This window comes from Oncorhynchus mykiss, chromosome 12 (genome assembly GCF_057628025.1).
Source record: "Oncorhynchus mykiss isolate SJ-2025 chromosome 12, ASM5762802v1, whole genome shotgun sequence".
In the NCBI taxonomy this organism is placed as follows: domain Eukaryota; kingdom Metazoa; phylum Chordata; class Actinopteri; order Salmoniformes; family Salmonidae; genus Oncorhynchus; species Oncorhynchus mykiss.
In genome coordinates, this window is record NC_143033.1 from 46,764,980 (window position 1) to 46,791,231 (window position 26,252).

The window sequence follows — 26,252 nt, forward strand, 5'->3', positions numbered from 1 at the left end:
TAATTGCAATGGCAGCCTAACCCAGATGATTCTGGGCTAATTGTGAACCACCCTATAGGGTTCCCAATCACAGCCAGTTGCAACTCAGCCTGGATTTAAACCAGGGACAACAGTGATGTTTGAATTTGAACCAGAGACTACAGTCATGCACTGAGATGCAGTGCCTTAGACCACTGCACCACTCAGGAGCTGCTGTTGCTTGCTCCACTCATGACCCTAGAAACTTTTCAATCTGTAATTTTAGAGGAGCATAATTTACATTTCAAACACATTGATGTCTTTTTATTTTCTGCTCTAAGTAGGCTGTACCACATTTGATTGACAGAAGACAACGCATAATTTTCTGTGGTGGTGGTGGTTTTGTACTTGAGTAAATCAGTCATCGCTCCTTTAATGCCGTGACGTCATATACGGGAATCACATGTCCACACACTTCGGGAAGATTTGTATTGGTACCGCGGCTGGGCTTGGAAAATATTGGGAAATGGCTACCCTTGAACTATTATGGACAGAATCCGTAAACATGTGGACTAATGTGCATGTGACACAGTAGAGAAGTGCATAGAGTATTTATAGGAACCGGCTTTTATAACGCTATCAGCTTGCTCAAGCATGCATGGAAATCTATGGGAATTCATTGTTGGCGGAGATTCACCCATTAACAGGAAGTAGGAATAGCCAAGCGACTGAAGCTGTTTTGATCAGTGTGCTTTTTAAACATTTGTTTATTTTTTAAATTATTACACTTTAAACAAAACAAATAAATAAACCAGTGTTTTTATAATCAAAGTGGGAAAAATATCAATGGAATATTGTAACAAAAAATTCAAAGTCACTGGTGCTCGAACCTGTGTGAGAAGCTGTTTTTGAAAGTCCCATGTATAGACTTTCAGTTTGCTTTTGTGCTGTTTTTATATATTTTTGTAGTCTTATTTTTTTAACAGACCATATCAATTGGATGTATACAAGAACAACGAACTAACTTTTGATGCCATGTCTGAGAGAAACGTGTAAGCGGTTTTAACAAGTTTTTCGAAGGTCGAAGACCTCCACCCAAGATGAGGTCTTCTTTGGCTCCCGGTATCAGACTGATCACGTCCTTCTCAAGAGACAGCTGGTAAGTTTCTACTGTCTTTGAATTCTATTGTGTGTGTGTGTGTGACACCCTTTATGCAAACAAAGCTATTGCATTGTACAGTATGTAGGTTGATGATTTTGTCCCTAATCAGATAGAAGTCTATGATTGGCTAGACATGAGGCTGTAACCTGGTCTCAAAGCATTTTGTATAATTCTGTAGTATGAAATGTTACGTTTCGTATGATATGTATTCATTTGTGGATATCCACAATATGTTACGAATTTGCAAACATACAATATGTAACGTATTTGCGAAATGATATGTTACAGATTCTAATTTGTTGTGGCTAATGTTAGCTAGGTGACTAACGTTAGCTAGGTTAAGGTTAGGGTTCAGGAGCATCATGGCAAAAACTGATAGACTGGCCAGTGGCCAAGAGCTTTTACCTATAGACCATCAGGCTGCTAAATAGCCAACAATAGTCAGCTACCTCGAAAATTCAAGCAGCTTGGGTGCTGCCATATAGTTAGAATTAGAAGTGCCCATCCAAGAAAGCACAAGGTCATTGGACACAGATAAAATGACGTCAAATCAAGTTATATCTACCGTAGCTTTTATTGGACTGATAATGTCAACATCATATTTTCAAAATCTTAGCTAGCAGTCATCACCATGAATCAAGTCGACAATCTACTGGCAAATAATTTTCAAACCTTGTCTTATGAAGATAAATTATAAATAAAATGTATCGGTGCTCATCGGCCATTGGACATAAACATTAGTTTATGTTGGAAATCGCAAATTCAACAATGAGTGGTGTGGAAGGAATCAGTGGCTAACTGCAAGCATTGCAAAGCAATCACTAGCCTGTTATTCAGTGGAATGGGTGTGTGGTCCAAGTCTAGGTTTAAGGGTCTCTTTTCCAAGCTTAAAAAGATAAACATTAGCCATGCTGTCAATCCAGCATGACTTCTGCCGTGTTCAAAACAACTGGAGACTCGGAACTGGCAAATCTCTGACTTCAGTGAGTTCAAGAACACTGGGAACAACAAGCTCCAACTGGGGAAAATACATTTTGAACTGTCATCCATCTCAGAATTCCAAGTCGGGAACTCGGGGTAAGACCGGCCCATGTTCTGAATTCTGTCGCTCTACATTTCAAAAGTGCTGAACAAATAGTTATATTGGCTGCGTCCGTCCTAGCTCGCTCATTAATGTCTTAATTGAAATGACAGATTGCTCTTATCGTCATCCCCTTATGCCATAGTTTGTACATCTCAATTGTCAGGAGAAACCACATTTTGTTTAAGCAAGTCAGCCTTTTTTTTAAAGGCAGTAAATGAGGCTGAATGAACTGTTTCTCTGCCAGACAAGGCTCCGCTGATGTAGCCAGGTGTAGCAGTGGTAAGGTGTTGGGACAGCTTTATGTAGGCCCTAACAGTTTGTGGGCACTGTTTGCCACTTTTATAGTGCAATTAATGTATCGTTTAGTGTTGTGTAGTGCCTTTGCTGGCATGCATATTTGCTATTTTTTGGGGTGTTTGCCCCACCAAGATTTACATGCTAAAATCGTCACTGTTCATTACGTATAGTTGAGGTCGACCGATTTAATCTCCATGGTCGATTAATTAGGGCCGTTTTCAATACAATCGGTAATCGGCATTTTTGGACGCCCGATTACATTGCATTCCACAAGGAAACTGCGTGGCAGGCTGACCACCTGTTTTGAAAGTGCAGCAAGGAGCCAAGGTAAGTTGCTAGCTAGCATTAAACTTATCTTATAAAAAACAATTAATCTTAATGTAATCACTAGTTAACTACACATGGTTGATGATATTACTAGTTTAACTAACTTGTCCTGCGTTGCATAATCAATGTGGTGCCTGTTAATTTATCATTGAATCACAGCCTACTTCGCCAATCGGGGGAGGATTTAACAAAAGCGCATTCGTGAAAAAAGCACAATTGTTGCACAAATGTACCTTCCTATAAACTTCAATGCCTTCCTTAAAATCAGTACACAGAAGTATATATTTTTAAACCTGCACATTTAGTTAACAGAAATTCATGTTAACAGGCAATTTTAACTAGGGAAATTGTGTCACTTCTCTTGCGTTCATTGCACGCAGAGTCAGTGTATATGCAACAGTTTGGGCTGCCTGGCTCATTGCGAACTAATTTGCCATACTTTTACATAATTATTACATAACATTGAAGGTTGTGCAATGTCACAGCAATATTTAGACTTAGGGTTGCCACCCGTTCGATAAAATACGGAACGGTTCCGTATTTCACTGAAAGAATAAATGTTTTGTTTTCGAAATTATAGTTTCTGGATTTGACCATATTAATGACCAACGGCTCGTATTTCTGTGGGTTTATTATATTATAATTAAGTCTATCATTTGATAGAGCAGTCTGACTGAGCGGTGGTAGGCGACAGCAGGCTCGTAAGCATTCATTCAAAATTTACTGCGTTTGCCAGGCTCTTAGCAATGCTTGCTTCACAGCGCTGTTTATGACTTCAAGCCTATCAACTCCTGAGATTAGGCTGGCAATACTAAAGTGCCTGTTACAACATCCAATAGTCAAAGGTATATGAAATACAAAATGGTATAGAGAGAAATAGTCAATGCGTCATAATTTCTATAATAACTACAACCTAAAACTTCTTAACTGGGAATATTGAACCACCAGCTTTCATATGTTCTCATGTTCTGAGCAAGGAACTTAAACGTTAGCCTTTTTACATGGCACATATTGCACTTTTACTTTCATCTCCAACACTGTGTTTTAGCATTATTTAAACCAAATTGAGCATGTTTCATTATTTATTTGAGACTAAATAGATGTTATTTATGTATTCTATTAAGTTAACATAAAAGTGTTGATTGTTCATTCAGTATTGTTGTAATTGTCATTATTACAAATATATATATATATATATAAAAATCGGCCGATTAATCGGCATCTGCTTTTTTTGGTCCTCCAAAAATCGGTATTGAAAAATCATAATCGGGCGACCTCTAGTATAGTTAAAACCAATGATGTATATAAACCTTGGATTGCTAATGCTATGTTTTGGCCAATGAGAGGCTTTGAAGTCACCGGTCGACCATATTGGAACTCCCCAGAAGACACAGTCCTCTATAGTCTATAGGAATTAATAGAATTCTACAGTATTTTAAATTAAATGTTTCATTTTTAGCAAACTGGTTGCTAAAACTCTAATAGTTTGATTGTTTTGTTACAAACTGAAATTTGGCTCTGTATAGTGTAGAAAATCATTGAACCATCTAAACCACTGTGAAATATATTTTCCATAACCAAAAATATTGTATTTTCAGCTGTTTGAAGCTGGTGTACAAAACCGAAAGTAAAAGACACAAAAACAAAACTTAAGAATAGGAAGCATGGAAATAGAGCACATAGAACAGATGTACCGCTTCTTAGACATGCTTTTAATGAGTGACAGATCTATAACTCACATTTCTATGTGCACTTGGTCAGTTTGCCCCAAGAAGTTACATATTGCAGCTTTAAGTATTTTGTTGTAGTAGGGACATTTTTAACATTAGAACTTTCAAATAAGTATACTTTAAAGCTGCAATATGTAACTTTTTGGGCGACCTGACACTGTCTACCGTTGTACTAGCTAGCTAGCGTTGTCTCCCCTGCCTATTCTTCTTCTGTGGGTTTTATCTGTGTTTGGTATCCAACGTTATGGTGCATTACCGCCACCTATTCCCGCCTGTGTACTGGGGTCCTAGCTTAAAAATGGACCAGTTGAGGTATAAAGAGGGTTTCCTGCAGATGCAGGAATGCCCACAATGTTGAAACGCCATGAATTGTGGGCCACAATTGTGTTATTTTCACTTTAAACCCCATATTCAAAGATGTCTTGTGCAAAAAGAAGAATCAAATTTTATGTGAAAACATCCTAGGTGAAGGCCATCTACACTGTTGGATTTCTACAACATTTCATCAATCCACAATACTTTCTGGATTATTGCTGTCACTGATCTAGGTTGTTCCATAAACCTGACCAAATAGTCACACTTTGTCCTAGATTTAGTCAGTCAAACTGTAAAGGTCACTGCAGGTTGAGTCTTGTGCACAACACTTTCTCCTGAATGTTTGTGTCCGAAATGGCATCCCAGTAGTCACTACATTTGACCAAGGCCCTAGTGTACTGCTTTTGATCAGGGTCCATAGCGCTCTGGACAAAAGTAGTTCAGTAATAGGGTGTCTTTTTGGATGCATCTTATGTGTTGTGTGCAATTAGCTTGAGGATGAGGAGTTTACACCAGGTTCTGAGTGAGGTGTGTTACTAAAATCTAAATGTGGTAAAGCCTTCCTTTCCACTCCAGGAAATGTAAACAGGTCAATACAGAGCGTGTGTGGTGTAGCTAGCTTCCTTCCTGTGCAGTGTACACCTCGTGTCAGCTAAGTCCCTGTACTGCTCTCAGCCGTGATTAACTCTTCTGAATACCCTGTTTGGTTCCCACTAAAAAACAAGCCTATGTGTACTGCCTACTGTACAGACAAGACCATGTGAACAATTGTTTTGTTTTCTCTTCTCCTCAGATCCTTCTTCAGGATGGTAGTTTGAAGCCTTTCTCTCTCCTTCTCTCTTTTTTAAAATCTTTTTCCCTCTCTCTCCCCCTCCCTGTCTTATGAGACTAACATCCCATAATACCCAAGCCCTGTAGACCTCTAGATAATGTATAAGAGACTGTCCAAAAAATGTGTGTGTGCTTTGACAAAGGTGAGGTTGTTGATGGCATAGTATTTGCTTTGGACAACATTAGAATGAGCTCTTTTTCTACTCTCTGTGCAGGTACAGAGGTTTCACCCTCTTCCTCACCTTTCTCTTCTATACCAGCTACCATCTCTCCCGGAAACCCATCAGCATCGTCAAGGTGATACACTGACTTCACAAACCTGTATGAAACGTTATCTTATTTATTTGTATTTTTAAATGTAACCTTTATTTAACCAGGCATCTTAACGTAAGGCCACACTGTTCAGCTCTATATTCTAACATATCTAAGTGTTCTAGGTCACAAAAGCCCTAGAACACTCAAGTTGCACTACAATAGTTAACATAGTCATTTTTGAGATAGTTATATGATAGTGGCTGTTTTTGTTTCGAGATGTTTAAGCTGGTTGCGTCTTGAAGGCCTAGTGTTTTGTGTCCATGTGTGTAATCTCTGGTTATTGCCCTATGTATATACAGAGTGAGCTGCACAAAAATTGTTCCACCCTCATTCGGCCACCAAACCTCAACGGAACTGACAATGAAACCTGGTGTGACTGGGCGCCATTTGGTGAGTCCTTGGCTTGACTTGACTTATTCGTTCATTTTTAAAAAGGAATAAAAATGCTTCCAACACATTTCCAAAGTGTTTCTGAGAATATAGAAAGCACACCATGTCAGTAGAATGAATCAGTTTTTATGTTGCTGTTTAAGCATTACGACAGCAGATTTCATTCTGACATTTTCTGTGCCAACTCGTTTTCTCCAGACCAGGACAACTACCAGACGCTGTTTGGAGCCGTGGACAACTCTTTCCTCGTTGCTTATGCCGTTGGCATGTTTTTCAGGTAGGCAGAATGATGTAAATTCTATCATTTTTTTTGTGGGTGTGTGTGCTTGCGTGTGTATTAAACCTCACTACAAGGAGTTGTGTTGTGTGTTTTGACAGTGGGATATTTGGTGAGCGCGTGCCCTTGCGCTACTACCTGACCACCGGGATGCTTCTCAGTGGTCTCTTCACATGTCTGTTTGGCCTGGGCTTCTACTGGAACATCCACTCTATCTGGTACTACGCCTTCGTCCAGGTAAGGGTTAAATCTCCTCTAAAACCATTGTCACTCGCTTACACCCCGCCCCATAGTTACCTTTGAGTTCAGGCCCGACCTGGGGCATGTTCATAAGAGTTTGCAGCGGAAACATTTTGCAACGGGAAGTCCTGGTAGTCCCTCTGTTTCAGTCAGTTGTCTTGTGTTTCGTGCCTAATGAACACAGCCTGGTACTGAAAAACAACAGTTTAAAGTTACATCTTTGTCCACACTGTGTATACTGGGCCTTGTGTATGCATGCACATTCATGAGTTTTCCTATCTGAGCATATGCAGCAACAAAACAACTTGGGAAAGTCAGGTAAAAGTTGGCATGGGGGCTTTAGGCACTATCACATGACAGATCAGCAGTATCATATGATGTAGAGCGTGTGAGGGAGGCTGAGGGATTGTTTCCATGCCAGTGCTTTTCTCAAGGCTATGTGTGTGATAATATAATGGTGTGGGTAACCGGCCCAGCCCCCTTCTCTTTTCTGTGTCCTTGTTTGTATCTCTCTCATGGGAATACAAAACATCTCTCCCATCTTTTTTTTTTCCTCTCATCGGGTTGGGTATAGGGGCATATTTAATGTTGAAATTAAAAGCATCTAAAACTCTAAATCTCCCTCTTACTTCCCTAGGCAATGAATGGACTAGTGCAGACAACGGGCTGGCCTGCAGTGGTGGCCTGCGTTGGGAACTGGTTTGGAAAGGGGAAGTGAGTGAGACATATTCTTACTCTTGACTGGTTCAGCAATGCTGAGTGCACAGTATCAGTACCCCTTTTCCATATTGTGTAGGGTATTTTTTTGTTTGTTGCTCAAGGTCAGTCACATTATGTGAAATTAAAAACAGAACTCTCCGGTCACTTCCTTTGTTTGAGTGTAATGAGTGTTTGGAAATTCAAAATAGGAACAATTTACAGATGTCCAGTTTCCAATTCAGCATTTCACTGCCGGAAGCTGTCCTCAGTATTTAGTACCGGTATGTTGAATGTTTTAAGTATATATTGAGTTCACTCCAATAAATTCCCTATGTTCAAGTTAAGTTAATGTAAGCAGGCTCACTGTCTCACCTTTCACTGTCAAGATGTACAATGTTTCTAAACCCACTTCTTTCGTGTCCATCCCATCTGTGTGTGTCTGCCCTTCTCCCTCCAGGCGAGGGTTCATCATGGGCGTGTGGAACTCGCACACCTCGGTAGGCAATATCCTGGGATCGCTCATCGCCGGCATCTTTGTATCCTCGGCCTGGGGCATGTCCTTCATCGTGCCCGGCATCATTATCGCTTCCACGGGCATTCTTTGCTTCTTCTTCCTGGTGGAGAGTGAGTGTGACCTTTGACCTCTGGGTCTGTTTTCATAGAGAAAGTAGGAGTGCTGATCTAGGATCAGTTTTGCCTTTTAGATTATAATGAATGGACAGAGGGGGCCTGATCCTAGATCACTATTCTTACTTTGAGATGTTCAAAACATGTCAACAGGACCATAGTGCTGACTGCATAAACCACTGCAACCTATTGAAGCTTGATACCGTAGATCATAGAATCCAAATGAAATGGTATACAATATTCATTGCCATTAGAAAGTTATTATGGAGGGTACGTTTTTATTAACCTAGTTTGAAAATGGATCATGTTGCGTTCCCCCGACAGGATTTATCCGAGAGTTTTTACTCTGCATGAATTTCATATTCAACCTAGACTGTTTTCATTTAGACATGTAAAATGAGAATAGGCTCGTCCCAAGACGTATTTTGACATGAAAATGGATTTGTGAGCACACCCTTCTTTTTTTTTTGTCACAGAACCAGAAGATGTCGGCTGCAGCCCTCCGCAGCACCATGTAAGTATAACCAAAGAACATATGAAGTAATGGGTGCCTTTAGTATTATAGAGAAGGGCTGCCTTGCTCAAGGGCAGTCGGTGTCGGTGGCACCTGAGATTTGATATCAGCCCTGCTTTTGTAACCTCTATGCTACCAGCTCCCACCAGATTATGGCCTGGTTTTGTTTTGACCAATGTTTTGTCATTGTATTAATTCCCTTTCTTTCGAAAGACTTGATATTATAGAGTAATAGAAGACATGTTAGACTATACATAAAACATAGTCAATAGTTGTAGCCCTGGTTAGAACAATGCTAATGGCTGTGTATGAGCAGGAGGACAACGAGAAGGAGCCTCTCTTACAAAACTCATCTAGTAGCGAGGAGATCTTCAGCAGTCCTGGCCTGTCCAACTCTATCTCCTCCGAGTCGACAGAGGAGCACACCGAGGCCATCAGCTTCTGTGGGGCCCTCAGGATACCTGTGAGTGCGGATCACTATCTACTTTAATTTCAAGCTGTTTCATTTGCTTTCTGTTGTGACTCATCGTTGATCATTTATTATATTTATAAAATATTATTTTAAATACATTTTTACAAATATTTTCCTTTATTATTTTCACCCCCCCACCCCCCTAATTGTAGTAAACTACACTGAACTAAAAATATAAACACGACATGTAAAGTGTTGGTTCCATGTTTCTTAAGCTAAATTAAAAACAAAAAAAAGTGTTGCGTTTTTATATTTTTGTTATTTTTTTAATATTTTCTTTATTTATTATTTTCCCCTAACCCTACCACCCCTCCCTTAATTGGAGTAAACTAATAGACAACAATACTTAGGCTTCCACTTCCAGTATAAACATATTGCATACATTTCATGTACAGTATATTTTACATGAGTTATCTTTTGTTTGTTTTTAGTCCCAGCATTCAGCTACCCTCAACCACTTCCATATATCTCTGAAGACCATCCAGTTTTGATTTATTGTTATGACAGTTGCTATGACTGCTCTATGACCAGTGTGTAATAAACTCAGCAAAAAAAGAAACGCCCTCTCACTGTCAACTGCGTTTATTTTCAGCAAACGTAACATGTGTAAATATTTGTATGAACATAACAAGATTCAACAACTGAGACATAAACTGAACAAGTTCCACAGACATGTGACTAACAGAAATGGAGTAATGTGTCCCCGAATAAAGGGAGGGTCAAAAGTAACTGTCAGTATCTGGTGTGGCCACCTGCTGCATTAAGTACTGCAGTGCATCTCCTCCTCATGGACTGCACCAGATTTGAAAGTTCTTGCTATGAGATGTTACCCCACTCTTCCACCAAGGCACCTGCAAGTTCCCGGACACATCTGGGGGGAATGGCCCTAGGCCTCCAATCCAACAGGTCCTAGACGTGCTCAATGGGATTGAGATCTTGGCTCTTCGCTGGCCATGGCAGAACACTGACATTCCTGTCTTGCAGGTAATCATGCACAGAACGAGCAGTATGGCTGGTGGCATTGTCATGCTGGAGGGTCATGTCAGGATGAGCCTGCAGGAAGGGTACCACATGAGGGAGGAGGATGTCTTCCCTGTAACGCACAGCGCTGAGATTGCCTGCAATGATAACAAGCTCAGTCCGATGATGCTGTGTCACACTGCCCCAGACCATGACGGACCCTCCACCTCCAAATCGATCCCGCTCCAGAGTACAGGCCTCGGTGTAACGCTCATTCCTTCAATGATAAACGCAAATCCGACCATCATCCCTAGTGAGACAACACCGCAACTCCTCAGTGAAGAGCACTTTTTACCAGTCCTGTCTGGTCCAACGACAGTGGGTTTATGCTCATAGGCGACGTTGTTGTCGGTGAGGACCTGCCTTACAACAGGCCTACAAGCCCTCAGTCCAGCCTCTCTCAGCCTATTGCGGACAGTCTGAGCACTGATGGAGGGATTGTGCATTCCTCGTGTAACCCGGGCAGTTGTTGCCATCCAGTACCGGTCCCGCAGGTGTGGTGTTCGGATGTACCGATCCTGTGCAGATGTTGTTACATGTGGTCTGCCACTGCGAGGACGTCAGCTGTCCCGTCCTGTCTCCCTGTAGCGCTGTCTTAGTCTCACAGTACGAACATTGCAATTTATTGCCCTGGCCACATCTGTAGTTTTCATGCCTCCTTCCAGAATGCCTAAGGCACGTTCACGCAGATGAGCAGGGACCCTGGGCATCTTTCTTTTGGTGTTTTTCAGCATCAGTAGAATGGCCTCTAGCGTCCTACGTTTTCATAACTATGACCTTAATTGCCTACTGTCTGCAAGCTGTTAGTGTCTTAGCCGACCGTTCCACAGGTGCATGTTCATTAATTGTTTATGGTTCATTGAACAAGCACTGGACACAGTGTTTAAACCCTTTACAATGAAGATCTGTGAAGTTATTTGGATTTTTACTAATTATCTTTGAAGGACAGGGTCCTGAAAAACGGATGTTTCTTTTTTTGCTGAGTTTGTGTGATATATTATCTTACAGGGTGTAATGGAGTTCTCCCTCTGTCTGCTGTTCGCTAAGCTTGTTAGCTACACCTTTCTCTACTGGCTTCCTCTCTACATCTCTAATGTTGGTACGTACTCAGTTTAGCTCCTATTTGTTGACAGTTCACCTGAGGTTTCAAATGATATCAATGCTTATAAGCTGATAATGATGTGCTTTGCATTTTGAGATGCGCCATTAGTTAATTTGGCATACACTGTGTCGCTAAAAATTCAGAATGTTTATTTCCTCAGCCCATTTTGACCCCAAGGAAGCTGGGGACATGTCAACACTATTTGATGTAGGAGGAATTGTGGGTAAGCCTTAACAGTCATGTGACTGACTTTATATGGAATTAGGTAACCTTTATCGCACAATACTCTGAGAGATCATATGAGGAACCAGGAAGCTCTTCTCTGATTGATCTGTATGTTTTGTCTACACTGTAGTTATAACAAGTCATAGACATAACGAGGGGTTTCTGCAGTCATAACAAAACATAGACATACCAAGTGATGTCTGCAGTCAGAAAAGTTCTCATTAGAATTGCCCAATGATTTGCTCCTACTGTATTGGTGTCTGAGCACTTACTATTGATCTTCAATGCAGCTCCTCAAAGGCTGAATATGTTCAGATGATGTAGGACTGCTATTTTCCCCTACGTGTTAAGTCTGTGTTAAGCGTGTGTTGTGTGTCTACAGGAGGCGTTGTGGCTGGACTGGTGTCGGACCAAACTGGGGGCAGAGCCTCAACCTGCTGTGTCATGTTAATAGTGGCTGCTCCTATGGTGAGTGTGCACTCACACAAAAAAACTGGCTTTTACCATGTGTAACACCATGGACATGTCTCTTTATTATAGTACACTCATGACTTCTCTGTGAATTGTAAATGTGGCATTTGAGAGTAATATGCACATTCCAATCTTTAGAAAACCGGTGCTGGGCAAAAATGTACTGTATATCATGAAAGGAAAGGCCTGCACAAATGCCTGAATTGCAAATCTTTACTGGACACACTTTATGTTCACTAATGAAAAGAGGAAATTCTCTCAGTAAATGTGTTGATCACATACAGTACCAGTCAAAAGTTTGGACGCACCTACTCATTGTGCAAAGTTGTCATCATACTTTGAAGAATCTCAAATATACAATATATTTTGATTTGTTTGACACTTTTTTGGTTACTACATGATTCCATATGTGTTATTTCATAGTTTCGATGTCTTCACCATTATTCTACAATGTAGAAAATAGTACAAATAAAGAAAAACCCTTGAATGAGTAGGCGGCTCCAAACTTTTGATGCTGGTACTGCATATGTCATGTAAATATGACTGCCTGGTGGACTGAAAAAGGAATTTGGCTGCACTTGTAGCTCTGGAATTGGCAGTGAAATTCACCCGCTGACCGAGAAATATTTCGTGATAGGTTGCAAGGTCCTTGACAGTATTGTGTCAATCTGTTTTTCAGCATAGCTAAATATTTTCCTTTGGGTTTACATGTGGGTTATTAAATCATGAGCAAATCCTTCAAGAGTGCCACCTTTTATCCAAAATCCAGTCCAAATGTTTGTTTTGATTTCCTAGCTGTTCCTGTACAACCACATTGGACAGTATAGCCTAGCAACCACAATCGGTAAGAGATACATTTGTTTTTTTTTTGTATGGCATTTGACTTTAAAACCATACAGCCATTTTAGTCTCAGTCCCTCCTGCTAACAACTACATCAATGCTCCAATTTAACACATTGTAGGGCGAGTTACATTCGGTGCATTCAACTGAAGTAGGCAATCAACATAACCACATATCACAATAAATCTTCTTTAAAAATACCCTTGCTATCTGCCAGCTAGCGTACTGTACATGCCTGATTCTCTCACAGTGCTGTGTTGTTGTGTAACTCTGCACCGTAGGGATGCTGTTGGTGTGTGGAGCCCTGGTGAACGGACCCTACGCCCTCATCACCACCGCTGTGTCTGCTGACCTGGTAAGCATATCCATTCCAGAATGGACCACTTCATGCCTCTAACATGAGGTCCTCACCTCTCCCGAAGTCACACGGAGGAGATAAGCTCCTCATTGCCCTAACTCCCCCTACATCCCCTGTTAGTCCACGGCTCTATGTTAATGCGTCTTTCCTCGATTCCTTGCATTCTGTCTCCCTTGTCTCTTTCTCAAACCGATTCAAGGTGCAGACAATCACCTTCAATGCGTTTTGAGGAGAGAGGACGCAAGGAATCGAGGAGACAAATTGAGGAATAGGATTCAATGTTGATTCATAATGAGTGTTTTTCCTTTCATAGGGGACACATGAGAGCCTGAGTGGAAACTCTAGAGCGTTGTCAACGGTCACGGCCATAATTGACGGCACAGGGTCAATAGGTATGCGGGGAATGTCTGGGCCACATCGGGGATTGGTGCTGATTTTGTTGTTTTAGTTTTGACGCTTGTAATGGTGACCAGTAATGGGTTAGTGGGGCTGTGGTGCATTTATGTGCGCCTGTGTCAATGCATGAAGGAATGTTTTTATTTATTTATTTGAGGTCACCTATGTTTCGAGATTCACTTCAATGCTCACTTATTGCAGTGTAATGTGGCAATTGACAAATTGTTTTATACAGTTGTTCATGTACAAGGTCCATGGCTAATTGCCATGCACAATTATTTTCCATTGTAAATCATGTAGTGTTCTAAAGGCAGACTTTTTTTGATTGTTGTCCCAAATCAAATTGTATATCCAGACCTGGGGCCTTATTTATCAAAGCTGCGTGCACACACAAAAAAGCCTCTAAACATTGCGTGTGCCAGTTTTCCCCCAAAGGTTGGTATTTAACCATTTTGAACACGATGTGAAAGTAGGGGTATCTCCACGCATATCTCACTTCTAGTGGTTGATCAATTGTATTGCAAGCAAATATTGTTCTTTTGAGGGAAATGTGGGTGTTTGATACATCGGAATTGTAATAATACTAGACGAATAAAAACACCTAATGATAAAACGGATGCATTTGCCGTGGGTAAGGAGATCGCATGGCAGCATGTAGCCTATTGTGTTTATTTTATTGCCGTAAAACTTGATTTAATAGCTTTGGCATTTATTTGCTTAAATCACTGAACACAACAGGCGCTTATTAGAGATAGGTTTCTGTTTGAACTAGGCATCTATTTCCTTAATGCACACAGCTTTTTTTCTCATTTGCATAGTTAATTGCTTGGATCCAACATTCACTTCTAACATTTTAAGCCAATTATTCATTTCATGCACTGTGTTATCATTTACACATTATGTCACATTTCTTTTGTCGTAGTATGTCTCTATTTAGACAGAAAAAAACATTACTTGATGGAATAATTATTCTCCTCTGACTGCATTTTCAGCAGTTCTTACTTTCGGATGATTTCTAGGGGTCTGTACCCCCAAAGTTGTTGACTGTTTTTGTGCTTGATCGTTAGCTAGCAGTTCTCAGCTGTTAGCAGCCAATGGCGTGCAGTTTCTTACTGGTGATATAAAACAGAATATTTTTTTGTTGTCATTACTGAATTATTTAATGTAACAAATCAAACATTAAACCTTGTAAACAATTCATGGTAATCCATGGTAACCTCGTAAACAATTCAAACCCAGCGTTTATTTTCTGAAATGCGTGCCGTTGCCCAGCTATTTAAAGGGACAGGTGGCCATTTGAGGTTGAGCTTTTAATTGAAGTTTTACGGTATATAGGCCTAAATCATGATCATATTGCAGGACATGACTGTCCTTTTCTGACATGACTGGTTTATTCCCGCTACACAACATATAATAGTGTACCATTTATTCATCGCTCATTTAATAGCCAAACATGCTAGAAATTAAATAGACCGGTAGCCAATTTTAATATATTTGATAGTATGAATATACAGTAGGCTACAGTATAGCTGTGCGATAGGAGCGCACCATCATAGCCAATATATACATTCAGATCCTATACCAAGGCAGGAGATAGAAACACAATCATCTATTGAAAAGTGTTACATTTTCAATAGAAGTGTGCAATAGCATTTAGTCCTACTTTCACATTGTTCGAATAGAAAATGATACTTCCAGAATGTGCTGCTAGTGTTTGGCACTCGCTATAGGCGGCATGCAATTGTTTGAAAAAGTCAAGACAAAACATTCTGTGCATATCTCTACATAAATGTGATCAAATGTACCATTGCGCTTTACTTTACAACCTGTCATGGCCCAGTTCCAACATCTCCAAATCATACAGCAAATGAGGGTGTTTTTGTTACCATAAAAGGTGAATGGGGGCGTTTCCCAGGCGGGGTTGTAACGCTCGCGCAAATATAATATGGCTCTGATTTATCAATGAAAACGTATGCGCCAGTTTGATAAATCCCAATTTGTTGTTACCTGCAAATCCTAGAATCAACAATTTAGTGAGACATTTACACACGGTTGATAAATGTAGCCCCTGGTTTCAGGTGCTTGGTTTCCCCTGCTCAAGTGTTTGACTGTTATTCTGACTGTCCTGTAGGTGCTGCCCTAGGTCCTCTGTTAGCAGGGGTAATCTCTCCGACGGGGTGGAACAATGTCTTCTTCATGCTGATCACTGCTGATATCCTCGCCTGTTTGGTTAGTTTTTAGTCTTGTTTTATAAATCAGTGCAATATTTGAGCCACATGTACAAAGAAGGTGCTATACCTGTGGATTGTGTGCAATAGCGGTCTCCAACATTTTCTACCATGAGAGCTACTTTTAAAAAATAAATGTTGCAAGCTTCTATTTTATCCAATACATTACTGGGAGCTTGTACAGTGCATTTGGAAAGTATTCAGACCTTGTTACAGCCTTATTCTAAAATTGATTCAATAGTTTTTTCTTCATCAATCTGCACACAACAACCCATAAAGACAAAGGATAAATACGTTTTTTTTAGAAAGAAAAACAGGAAAACCTTATTTACATAAGTAATCGGACCCTTTGCTATGAGACTCGAAATTGAGCTCAGGTGCATCCTGTTTCCATTGATCATCCTTGAGATGTTTCTACAATTTGATTGGAAACCACCTGTGGTAAATTAAATTGATTTGACATGATTTGGTAAGGCACACACCTGTCTATATAAGGTCCCACAGTTGATAGTGCATGTCAGAGCAAAAGCCAAGCCATGAGGGCGAAGGAATTGTCCGTAGAGCTCTGAGACAGGATTGTGTTGAGACACAGATCTGGAGAGTGGTACCAAAACATTTCTGCTAATGTCTAAAACTGTTTTTCACTTTGTCATTATGGGTTATTGGGTGTAGATTGATGAGGATTTTTTTATTTAATCCATTTTAGAATAAGGCTGTAACGTAACAATGTGGAAAATGGGAAGGGGTCTGAATACTTTCTTATAAAAACATTTGTGTTATAAATATGTGGAAAATGTGTTTTTTTATATATATCTAAAACCATATATACAGTACCAGTCAAAAGTTTGGACACACCTACTCATTCCAGGGTGTTGCTTTATTTTCTACATTGTAGAATAATAGTGAAGACCTAAAAACTATGAAATGAAGCATATGGAATAATGTAGTAACCAAAAAAAGTGTTAAACAATTCAAAATATATTTTCTATTTGAGATTCTTCAAAGTAGCCACCGCCTTTGTACACTCTTGGCATTATCTCAACCAGCTTCATGAGGAATGCTTTTCCAACAGTCTTGAAGGAGTTCCCACGTATGCTGAGCACTTGTTGGCTGCTTTTCCTTCACGCTGCGGTCCAACTCATCCCAAGCCATCTCAATTTGTTTGAGGTTGGTAAACTGTGTTGAGTGTGCTGTCTTCCTGTTTTCCAGCTGCTGTCCAGGCTGGTGTATAAGGAGGTGAGGGGCTGGTGTGGACACAGCCCCAGACAAAGAGGGTGAGCCACTCATGAATACACCACTTATATCACCAATCAGGAAATCAAAAGCTGGTTTCATTTTTTTAAGTTGAAGAGGCTTCTAAGTGCAATAAGTCATAAAATAATAAGTTTGTGTATCTAAGGAGTGACCAAATACTGGCTCCTTAAGGGTACATTTTTTTTTTTGCAATTGAACTTGCGTGTGCACAAAAATGGCTCCTCAGTAGGGCTGTTGTACATTAGCCTCTCCCTGGAGGTTAAGGGTGCCCATTATTCTACTCCAAAGGGGCCTCCAGGCTGCTTATTAATTGGCCAGCTTTAAAGTAACTGTCCAGTATTTCCACATTTCTATGAAATATTACCTGAAATTAATTAAAATATCAGTGAAATAGTTTTCTTCCAAAACATGGTAATTAAGTATGTTAAAAAGCATATTTTATGTTTTGGAATGGTGTGGGCGTATTCCGGCCATAAAAAATATTAATGCGAGTAGACCACTTATTGGCCAGCTCATCCTCTATGAGGAAATATCAAGCATTCTTTTAAACATTCTGTTTGATACAAGTTTAAGGTGTGTTTTTTTTAAATGTTTTTTTTTTCTTCATTTTTTTCTCCAATTTATACATGTATAGAATGAATCGACAATAATATTTGGGTATGCGTTAACAGAATATTAACTTTTAAAAGTGAGAATTTAATTGGACAGTTTAAGAAAAAAATTGCAGTTACACCTCAGGCTATTTTTAGGCATCATAGGTAATCAATCACTATCAACCTGGGACAACCTACGTCTTGAGAGTTCTATTTTTCCAACCGGTTCCCATAGGATTTGAGACATGATTGTCTTTGAATGGATGACTTGAGTTGGGTCTTAGACGCTCAATCAAATGTGACACAGAATCTTCTCTGTTCACTGAGCGCTCAGGGTTCTTTATTCTTTCACAGCATCAAGTAACGGTTTATTGATTACAAGCACCTTTCCATGTTCTGCAAATCTATATACACTGGGCAACTGCGATTAACCCTTTGCACTTGTGGAAATTGGCTTATATGGATAGGGCTAAATTGAAATGTTTCTTACAGAAGAAATATGAAAAGCATATGCATAACCATGGTAGCAATGAAAGGGAACAATTTGGAGATCATGCAAAAATTCTTAGACCAAAGTTGTGAGGACACAAGACTGAATCCAAACATTACACTGTTGATTTTATGTGCATTTTATTTACTGTACTTTTCGCCGTATTTGTTGATAACAAAATCAGAAAATACTCTGGATACGCACAGTCTTTAACTATAAGGTGCTTTTTTTGAGCACTCCTAGCAGTGCCGTTGAGGAACTAGAGCAACCACACTTTTAGTTGTTTTCTTTGGTACACAGCCCTTCATCCCCGCCATCACACAACACAATTACTGTTGTTTACTCATACCAAAAAAACGGTTCATTAATAAATCTCAATCTGTCAGGTGGGCATAATTTGAAAGTCTGTACTATTGCCAACATGACTAGCTACGTTTATAAAATAGGATCTTAGTGTTAGGCTTTAACAATGCAATTCAGGGAAACGGATCATAATTTTGGCGCGCACAGAAAGGAGGCATGAGTGCATTCTGGTTCATGTGCCGTGGCAAATTTTCTTCACAATAGACAAACAGGCTCATCCTTGTCAGAACAACCCAGTGTATGATGCAATGTCATCTAGTAACTGTACGTCAAACATAGTGATCATAAACGCTAACTATACGACGTGAGTTTTATGATATGGAAATGTGAAGTGCACCTCTGGACTCAAAGGTGTTTGGCTTGCTTGTATGACGTGGTATTTATTATAATCATCTTATCTCATCTTTCAAAATACATAGTCCTCTGAGTTTATAGCATTTCCCTCACTCAGACAACAAGAAATGTGAAAAGTTGCCCAATTTAGATGCAGGGATGGGGGCAACTTCTTGTCGTGTGAGGTGCTCAAGTTCAGAATGGCTGTCAGAGACGTTATGTATAGCGTGATACTGTACAGCCACTGCGTTCCTGTTTAGGCGTTTATCAGTGCCCAAATCTGCCATTTTCAACCCTTATGCGAATGTAAAGGGTTAAGAGCCATTGTGACATCAAGTTTAACATATGTCATAGTAGGCTGTTTTGGAAACTATAGCAGTACTACATTACCCATAATTCACCATGTAACATGTCTGGTTTGTCATAATGGAATTACACTACAGTCCAAGGAGTCTTTCTTTGAGCTACCTAAGTGTCAAAGCTAAAAGGAAGCTGTATCCACCCCAATATCCACAACTGTGCAAGGCACCGGCCACTCTCACACTGTCCCATTTATTCCAAGTCCCAAACTAACCCTTACATCCTGTCAAATAATGCTGCCAAATAAAGCAGGCTCCATCCCCAACAACAATTGTGCACCTCATGGCTCTATACTGCCCCTCATTTATTCCACTTCCCAAACTGACTCCATAGCATTAGCCTCTCTCCAGCAAGTTTGAGAAAGTGCTAGGGACCGTGTTTACTTGCAACATTTTCAGAGAGGATACTCAGTTGAAGATTATGTGGTGCTTGCTTCTCCTCCAGTCCTCAAATATAAAATGACATTGAATTAATATGATCCAATGATTTGGTACCTATGTTAATGACCAGAATAGGTTTGTATTTGGTCCATTCTGAAATGGGCTAATCTCGCCTTGTGTTGTCAGGTTCAAAGAAATATGAGTGGGTGCCTGGGACAAGAGACCGTATCACACATGCAAGGAAGGACGCAGGAAAAAGGACCAAGAACTAACCCCTGAGGTGCATCAAGATTTATAGGGTGCCGATCCTTTCATCCTTCATCCTTAATGGCCCCAGACCCCGTCACCAGCGGATGAAAGGATCTGAAAAAGGAGGAAGGGGCCATTGATATTTTGGGACCATCTGACGGAGAGAGAGAATATGTCCTTTCTTCAAATGGTCGCAAAGCACTTTCTCTCTTATGCCTTTTTTATGATTATTTTGTATATATATTTTTTTTCTCTGTTTGCCCCTCTCGGGGCTGTGTGCATCTTTCATCTTATTATTAAAATAATGTGCACACTGCATTTCCCCAATCTCTCCTCAATGGTTACTATAAGTTAAAATCACATGCTAGCATTGGGCAAGCTAAATTGGGCGTGCATGTTTTGCACAATCTGGAGAACGCCGAGCAGCGAAGGAGGAGTTTTCAGTTGTAATCAAGTGCTGTGGCGGAAAATGTTGTCACTAACTAAACCAGTGCAGATAAGGATAAATTGTTTTACCAATCAAAAAATCAAGAATATTTCTCAGACAGTACCATCACATCCTTCCATTTGTTTCTGATGGAAATGTTTGTTGATCAATGATTAGACATTTGTTTGTATCCACCACATGCATTTGGTTGTTGTTTTGTTTTTGACTCCACCCCTCATAGTGGGCCTCACATGTTGAGCGGGGTGTGGTGATACTGATGGTTTCTACGGTTGTGGCCAGCTACGGACAGAAGTGACTTTACATCGCAGGTTAGGAGAACTAACGCAGCAGGTTAGGAGTATTAACATAGGAGAATGAGGTTAAGGTTAAGAATGAGGTTAATAACTTGATGGAGCTGTACCATCTAGCCACAACCGTAGAAACCATCAGACTTGGCAAACCATTAGGGAAAGAGAAATACCTAGTTGTACAACTGAATGCCTTCCGCATTTAACCCAACCCCTTTTGAATCAGAGAGGTGCATGGGGCTGCCTTAATTGATATCCACGTCTTCAGCGCATGGGGAACAGTGGGTTAACTGCCTTGCTCAGGGGCAGAACAACATATTTTTACTTTGTCAGCTTGGGGATTCGATCACAGCAACCTTTGGGTTACTAGCCCAATGCTCTAACCAGTAGGCTACCTGCCGCCCATTAGTATAATAACAGGGGGATTTGACTTTTGTCGCCGGGCTCCCAAATTGCAAGTTGAGTGCTACAGATGTAAGCTCTTAATCTGATCACCCTGTTATAGTAGAACTGTGGGCCATGCAGAACAAGCTCACTCAATGTTTTCATGTGATTTTGATTTGTAAACATTTCAATGGCACATGACAACTATGCCCTCTGACCAACAACAGGCAGGTGACCAGTGTCCACTTGACACATTTTTAAATAATATATATATATATATTTTCCAATGAATTGGTCTTCCATTCCTTTTGATCTACATTTCACACATTGGTCCCATCCTCGCTAGTGGCCCATGTTATTAAGGTGATCATTTTACTTTGGGGACCCTCTGCTTTGTTGTAGTGAGAGGCATTGCTATAGGTGGCAGAAAATACATTTTGAATTGAGGGGGAGGTATGCAGTTACCGGTAGTTGTAATGACCCAGATGATGACATGCATAAGCGTATGCAGAGGGCAGGCTGTATTATGATGTAGATGGGTTTTTAAAAGTCTGGTTTTCTTGAAAGTCGTGACAATCCCCCCCCCCCCAAATAGAGTAGAAATTATTTTGATTTTGTTGCATTATTTGAGCATAAAATAATGGCAATGTGAATAGTTTGGGTAGCCATTTGACTAGATGTTCAGGAGTCTTATGGCTTGGGGGTAGAATCTGCTTAGAAGCCTCTTGGACCTAGACTTGGTGCTCCGGTACCGCTTGCCGCGTGGGAGCAGAGGGATCAGTCTATGACTAGGGTTGCTGGGTCTTTTCAATTTTCAGGTCCTTCCTCTGACACCACCTGGGATAGAGGTCCTAGATTGCAGGAAGCTTGGCTCCAGTGATGTACTGGGCCATTTGCACTACCCTCTGTAGTGCCTTGCGGTCGGTGGCCGAGCAGTTGCCATACCAGACAGTGATGCAACCAGTCTGGATGCTCTCGATGGTTGAGCTGTAGAACCTTTTGAGGATCTGAGGACCCATTCTAAACCTTTTCATTCTCCTGAGGGGGAATAGGTTTTGTCGTGCCCGCTTCACGATTGTCATGGTGTGCTTGGACCATGTTAGATTGTTGGTGATGTAGACACCAAGGAACTTGAAGCTCTCAACCTGCTCCACTGCAGCTCCGTCGATGAGAATGGGGGCATGCTCGGTCCTCGATTCGATCGCCGCCTACTCCTCAGAAGGCAGCCCGGCCTCCGGCCTCTCTTTCTCTGCCTCCTCTTCACGCAGATCATTTGGGTCGGGCCTGTTCCCGAGGGAGTCTTATATCCTCCCCCTCGGGCTCGTCAGAGTCGTGAAAGAAGAAAAAGGATTCTGCTAGTCCATGGTGAGTAATCACAGTCCTGATGTCTATAATTTATTTTCGGTCATAAGAGATAGCAACATTATGTACAAAAATAGTTTAAAAAGAAAATAAAAAAAGTAATAAACAAAAAAACACAATCGGTTGGGGGTATGTAAAACGTCTGCCTTCTGCTCTGGCACCATTTTAACATTTGTGTCCTCATTACATGCACATGTTTTGCAACGGGACCACTCATGGTCTGTAAAGTGCTCCACTTTTGATAGATTTAAACAAACAATATTGGAATCACCATGGTCACACCCGTAAACTGTCAACACCATCTGTCTGATTAGAATATACATTTTGGTTCAAAGATGTTACTTTTAATATGGTTCAGAGTCAAAGCAACTGGGGAAAAACACAATTGGTTCTGTGTATACCACTCGAATGAAGAAAAATTATAATTTTTATCAACTCGGTCAGAGTGCTGAAACATCTGATAGAATGGTTGTTTTATTTTATTTGGGGGGGGGGGTCCATGAAGATAAATGTTAGGACTTGCGTCAGCTCCTAAAGTATGTTTGTGGAAGAAGTTTAAATCGATTTACTTAAGTGAAGTGGTGAAATATAGTCAAAGTTCAAAATGTAAAAATATCTAGTCTGATTACTTTGACTATATTAACCTTATTACTTTGGACTATGGGGAAGTTAGAGCACATATTTAATCAGAAATAATAATCTCAGACTAATACACTTTCACTCATGAGAAATTAGAAAAAGTTTGAGTATCATTTGGGAAGAGAAATATGATGGTGCATCGGGTGGAAGAAATTGAGAATTTCGTTAGTGTTTAAAACAAATTTGTTAGTTGACTTTAAAAAGCTTTACTTGAGTGAAGTAGCAAAATATAGTAAACATTTAAGGTTGAGTAAGTAAACAAACAAAAAAATCCACAAATATACCAACATTTCTATAAAACGTAAACAGTTTGATTAGTGAATGCCATAGTGTAGTTATTTTGTAAGATACTTCTCCCTAGAAGCTGAAATAATATTTTTTTAAAGCCATTTTAGCTGTTGTGCTAGTTTGGTCTGAACAGATTCACAAATCATTGGAAATTGTCACACTATGCAGACGTCTCCCTCCGAGGCACGTATTGCTAGGCCACCCCCCTGCACTTGCCTAGGCATGCCTGCTAACGCCGTGGTTAAAGCTAGTGTGAGCTTTCTCTGCAGATCCTCTCCGGCTCTGTCAAGTTGGATGGGGAGTGTCGCTGCACAGCTATTTTCAGGTCTCTCCAAGGATGTTCGATCGTGTTCAAGTCCGGGTTCTGGCAGACCCACTCAAGGACAATCAGAGAATTGTCCCGAAGCCACTCCTGCGTGGTCTTGGCTATGTGCTTAGGGTCGTTGTGCTTTTGGTAGTTGAACCTTTGCCCTAATCAGGTCTGAAGTAGGTTTTCTTAAAGGAACTCACTTTACTTTGCTCCGTTCATCTTTCCCTCGATCCTGACTAGTCTCCCAGTCCCTGACGCTGAAGAACATCCCCATAATGCTGCCACCACCATGCTTCACCGTTGGGGTGGTATTGGCCAGGTGATTAGCGGTGACTGGTTTTCTCCAGATGTGAGGCTTGGCATTCATACCAAAGAGTTCAATCTTGGTTTCATCAGACCAGAGAATTTTGTTTCTCACGGTCTGAGTCCTTTAGCTGCCTTTTGGCAAACTCCAAACGGGCTGTTATGTGCCTTTTACTGAGGAGTGGCTTCCATCTGGCCTGATTGGTAGAATGCTGTCCTTCTGGAAGGTTCTCCCATCTCCACAGAGGAACTATGGAGCTCTCTGAGTGACCATTGGGTTCTTTGTCACCTTCCTGACCAAGGCCCTTCTCCCCCAATTGCTCAGTTTGGCTGGGCGGCCAGCTCTAGAAAGCGTCTTGGTGGTTCCAAAATTCTTCCATTTAAGAACGAGGGAGGCTACTGTGTTCTTGTGGACCTTCAATGCTGCAGATTATTTTTGGGTCCCCTTCACCAGATCTGTGCCTCGACACAATCCTGTCTCTGTGCTCTACGGACAATTCCTTCGACCTCATGGCTTGGTTTTTGCTCTGACATGCACTGTCAACTGTGTGACCTTATATAGACTGGTGTGTGCCTTTCCAAATCATGTCCAAACAACTAAATTTACCACAGGTGGACTCCAAGTTGTAGAAAAATCTCAAATATGATGAATGGAAACAGGATGCACCTAAGCTCAATTTCGAGTCTCATAGCAAAGTGTCTGAATACTTATGTAAATAAGGAATTTCTGTTTTTTATTTGTAATACATTTGCAAACATTTCTTAACCTGTTTTCACTTTGTCATTATGGGATATTGTGTGTAGATTGATATAGAACATGTTTTATTTAATCCATTTTAGAATAAGGCTGTAATGTAACAATGTGGAAAAAGTGAAGGGGTCTGAATACTTTCCGAATGCACTGTATACTCAGTTTTAGGTACACATCTTTACTGAACAAATATATGAACGCAACATTTAATGAGCTGAAATAAAATATTGCAGAAAATGTACATACATATTTCTCTCAAATGTTGTGCACAAATTGGTTTACATCCCTGTTAGTGAGCATTTCTAAAAGATAATCCATCCACCTGACAGGTGTGGCATATCAAGAAGCTGATTAAACAGCATGATCATTACACAGGTGCACCTTGTGCTGGGGGCAATAAAAATCCTCTCTAACATGTGCAGTATTGTCACACAACACAATGCCACAGTCTCAAGTTTTGAGGGAGCGTGCAATTGGCATGCTGACTGCAGGAATGTCCACCAGAGCTCTTGCCAGATAATTTCATGTTTTAATGCACAGAGATACCGTGACGAGATTCTGAGGCCAATTGTCGTGCCATTCATTCGCCCCCATCCCCTCATGTTTCAACATGATAATGTGCAACCCAATGTCGCAAAGATCTGTAAACAATTTGTGCAAGCTGAAACTGTCCCAGTTCTTCCATGCCCTGCATACTCACCAGACATGTCACCCATTGAGCATGTTTTAGAAGCTCTGGATTGATATGTACGACTGCGTGTTCCAGTTCCCGACAATATCCAGCAACTTCTCACAGCCGCCGAACTGGAGTAGACCAACATTCCACAGGCCACAATCAACAGCCTGACCAACTTTATGTGAAGGAGATGTCGCGCTATATGAGGAAAATGGTGGTCACACCAGATACTGACTGGTTTTATGATCCACACCCCTACTTTTTTTTATACTTTAAAAATTTTTTTTAACCTGTCTGTTACCAACAGATGTGTACCTCTATTCTCAGTCATGGGAAATCCATAGATTAGGACCTAAGGATTTTTTTTTTTTTATTGACTGATTTCCTTATGAACTGTAAATCTTGGAAATTGTTGCATTTTACATTTTTGTTCAGTGTAATATGTGCACGAAAGTTCAGAGAAATAAGCTTTTTTGCATATGGAAAATTTCTGGGATCTTTTATTTCAGCTCAAGAAACATGGGACCAACACTTTTAAATGTTCTTTATTTTTGTTCAGTGTATATTCAAAGTAGATGTATTTTTTTTTACATGATTTACATCTGTGGCTCAGTTAGTAGAGGATGGCGCTTGCAACGCCAGGGCTGAGGGTTTGATTCCCATGGGGAACCAGTACGAAAATGTATGCACTACTGTAAGTCACCCTGGATAAGAGCGTCTCCAAAAATGACTAAAATGTAAACAAATAAATATGTGCATTTAATGTATGAACATCAGATGAATATGAGTTTGAGTATTTCATTAAAAGGGCATGTTTTGCTTCATGTAAAATTCATATTCAATGGGAATGATTGATTACAGGGGAAGTCTACCTAATATGTAAAAAGCAACTCCTCACCATAA

The 26,252-nt window shown here is 40.5% G+C and overlaps 1 protein-coding gene across 2 annotated transcripts; it reads left to right on the top strand.

Moving 5' to 3' along the window:
• The first annotated feature begins 960 nt into the window (after positions 1-960).
• Positions 961-26,125, top strand: LOC110537690 (glucose-6-phosphate exchanger SLC37A2). Of its 2 annotated transcripts, XM_021623923.3 has the most exons (18): positions 961-1,117; positions 5,920-6,001; positions 6,319-6,409; positions 6,608-6,686; positions 6,788-6,923; positions 7,564-7,640; positions 8,083-8,249; positions 8,729-8,766; positions 9,083-9,229; positions 11,267-11,357; positions 11,521-11,583; positions 11,968-12,053; positions 12,852-12,900; positions 13,179-13,252; positions 13,569-13,647; positions 15,783-15,880; positions 17,089-17,153; positions 19,839-26,125. In XM_021623923.3, exons 1-18 carry the CDS (start codon positions 1,059-1,061, stop codon positions 19,852-19,854), a joined length of 1,497 nt encoding a protein of 498 aa, XP_021479598.2. In that variant the 5' UTR covers positions 961-1,058; the 3' UTR covers positions 19,855-26,125. The 2 variants fall into 2 exon arrangements, with proteins under 2 accessions (XP_021479598.2, XP_090048704.1); XM_090192578.1 differs by lacking the exon at positions 19,839-26,125 and having other exon boundaries at positions 17,089-17,157.
• Positions 26,126-26,252: the final 127 nt, after the last annotated feature.

What these genes read in the sequence shown, in the direction of transcription:
- LOC110537690 (XM_021623923.3), top strand. Translation starts at nt 1,059, where the DNA reads ATGAGGTCTTCTTTGGCTCCCGGTATCAGACTGATCACGTCCTTCTCA. An exon ending in CTTCTTCTTCCTGGTGGAGA is followed by an intron (nt 8,250 to 8,728) that starts GTGAGTGTGACC and finishes TTTTTGTCACAG; the next exon opens with AACCAGAAGATGTCGGCTGC. An exon ending in TGATGTAGGAGGAATTGTGG is followed by an intron (nt 11,584 to 11,967) that starts GTAAGCCTTAAC and finishes GTGTGTCTACAG; the next exon opens with GAGGCGTTGTGGCTGGACTG.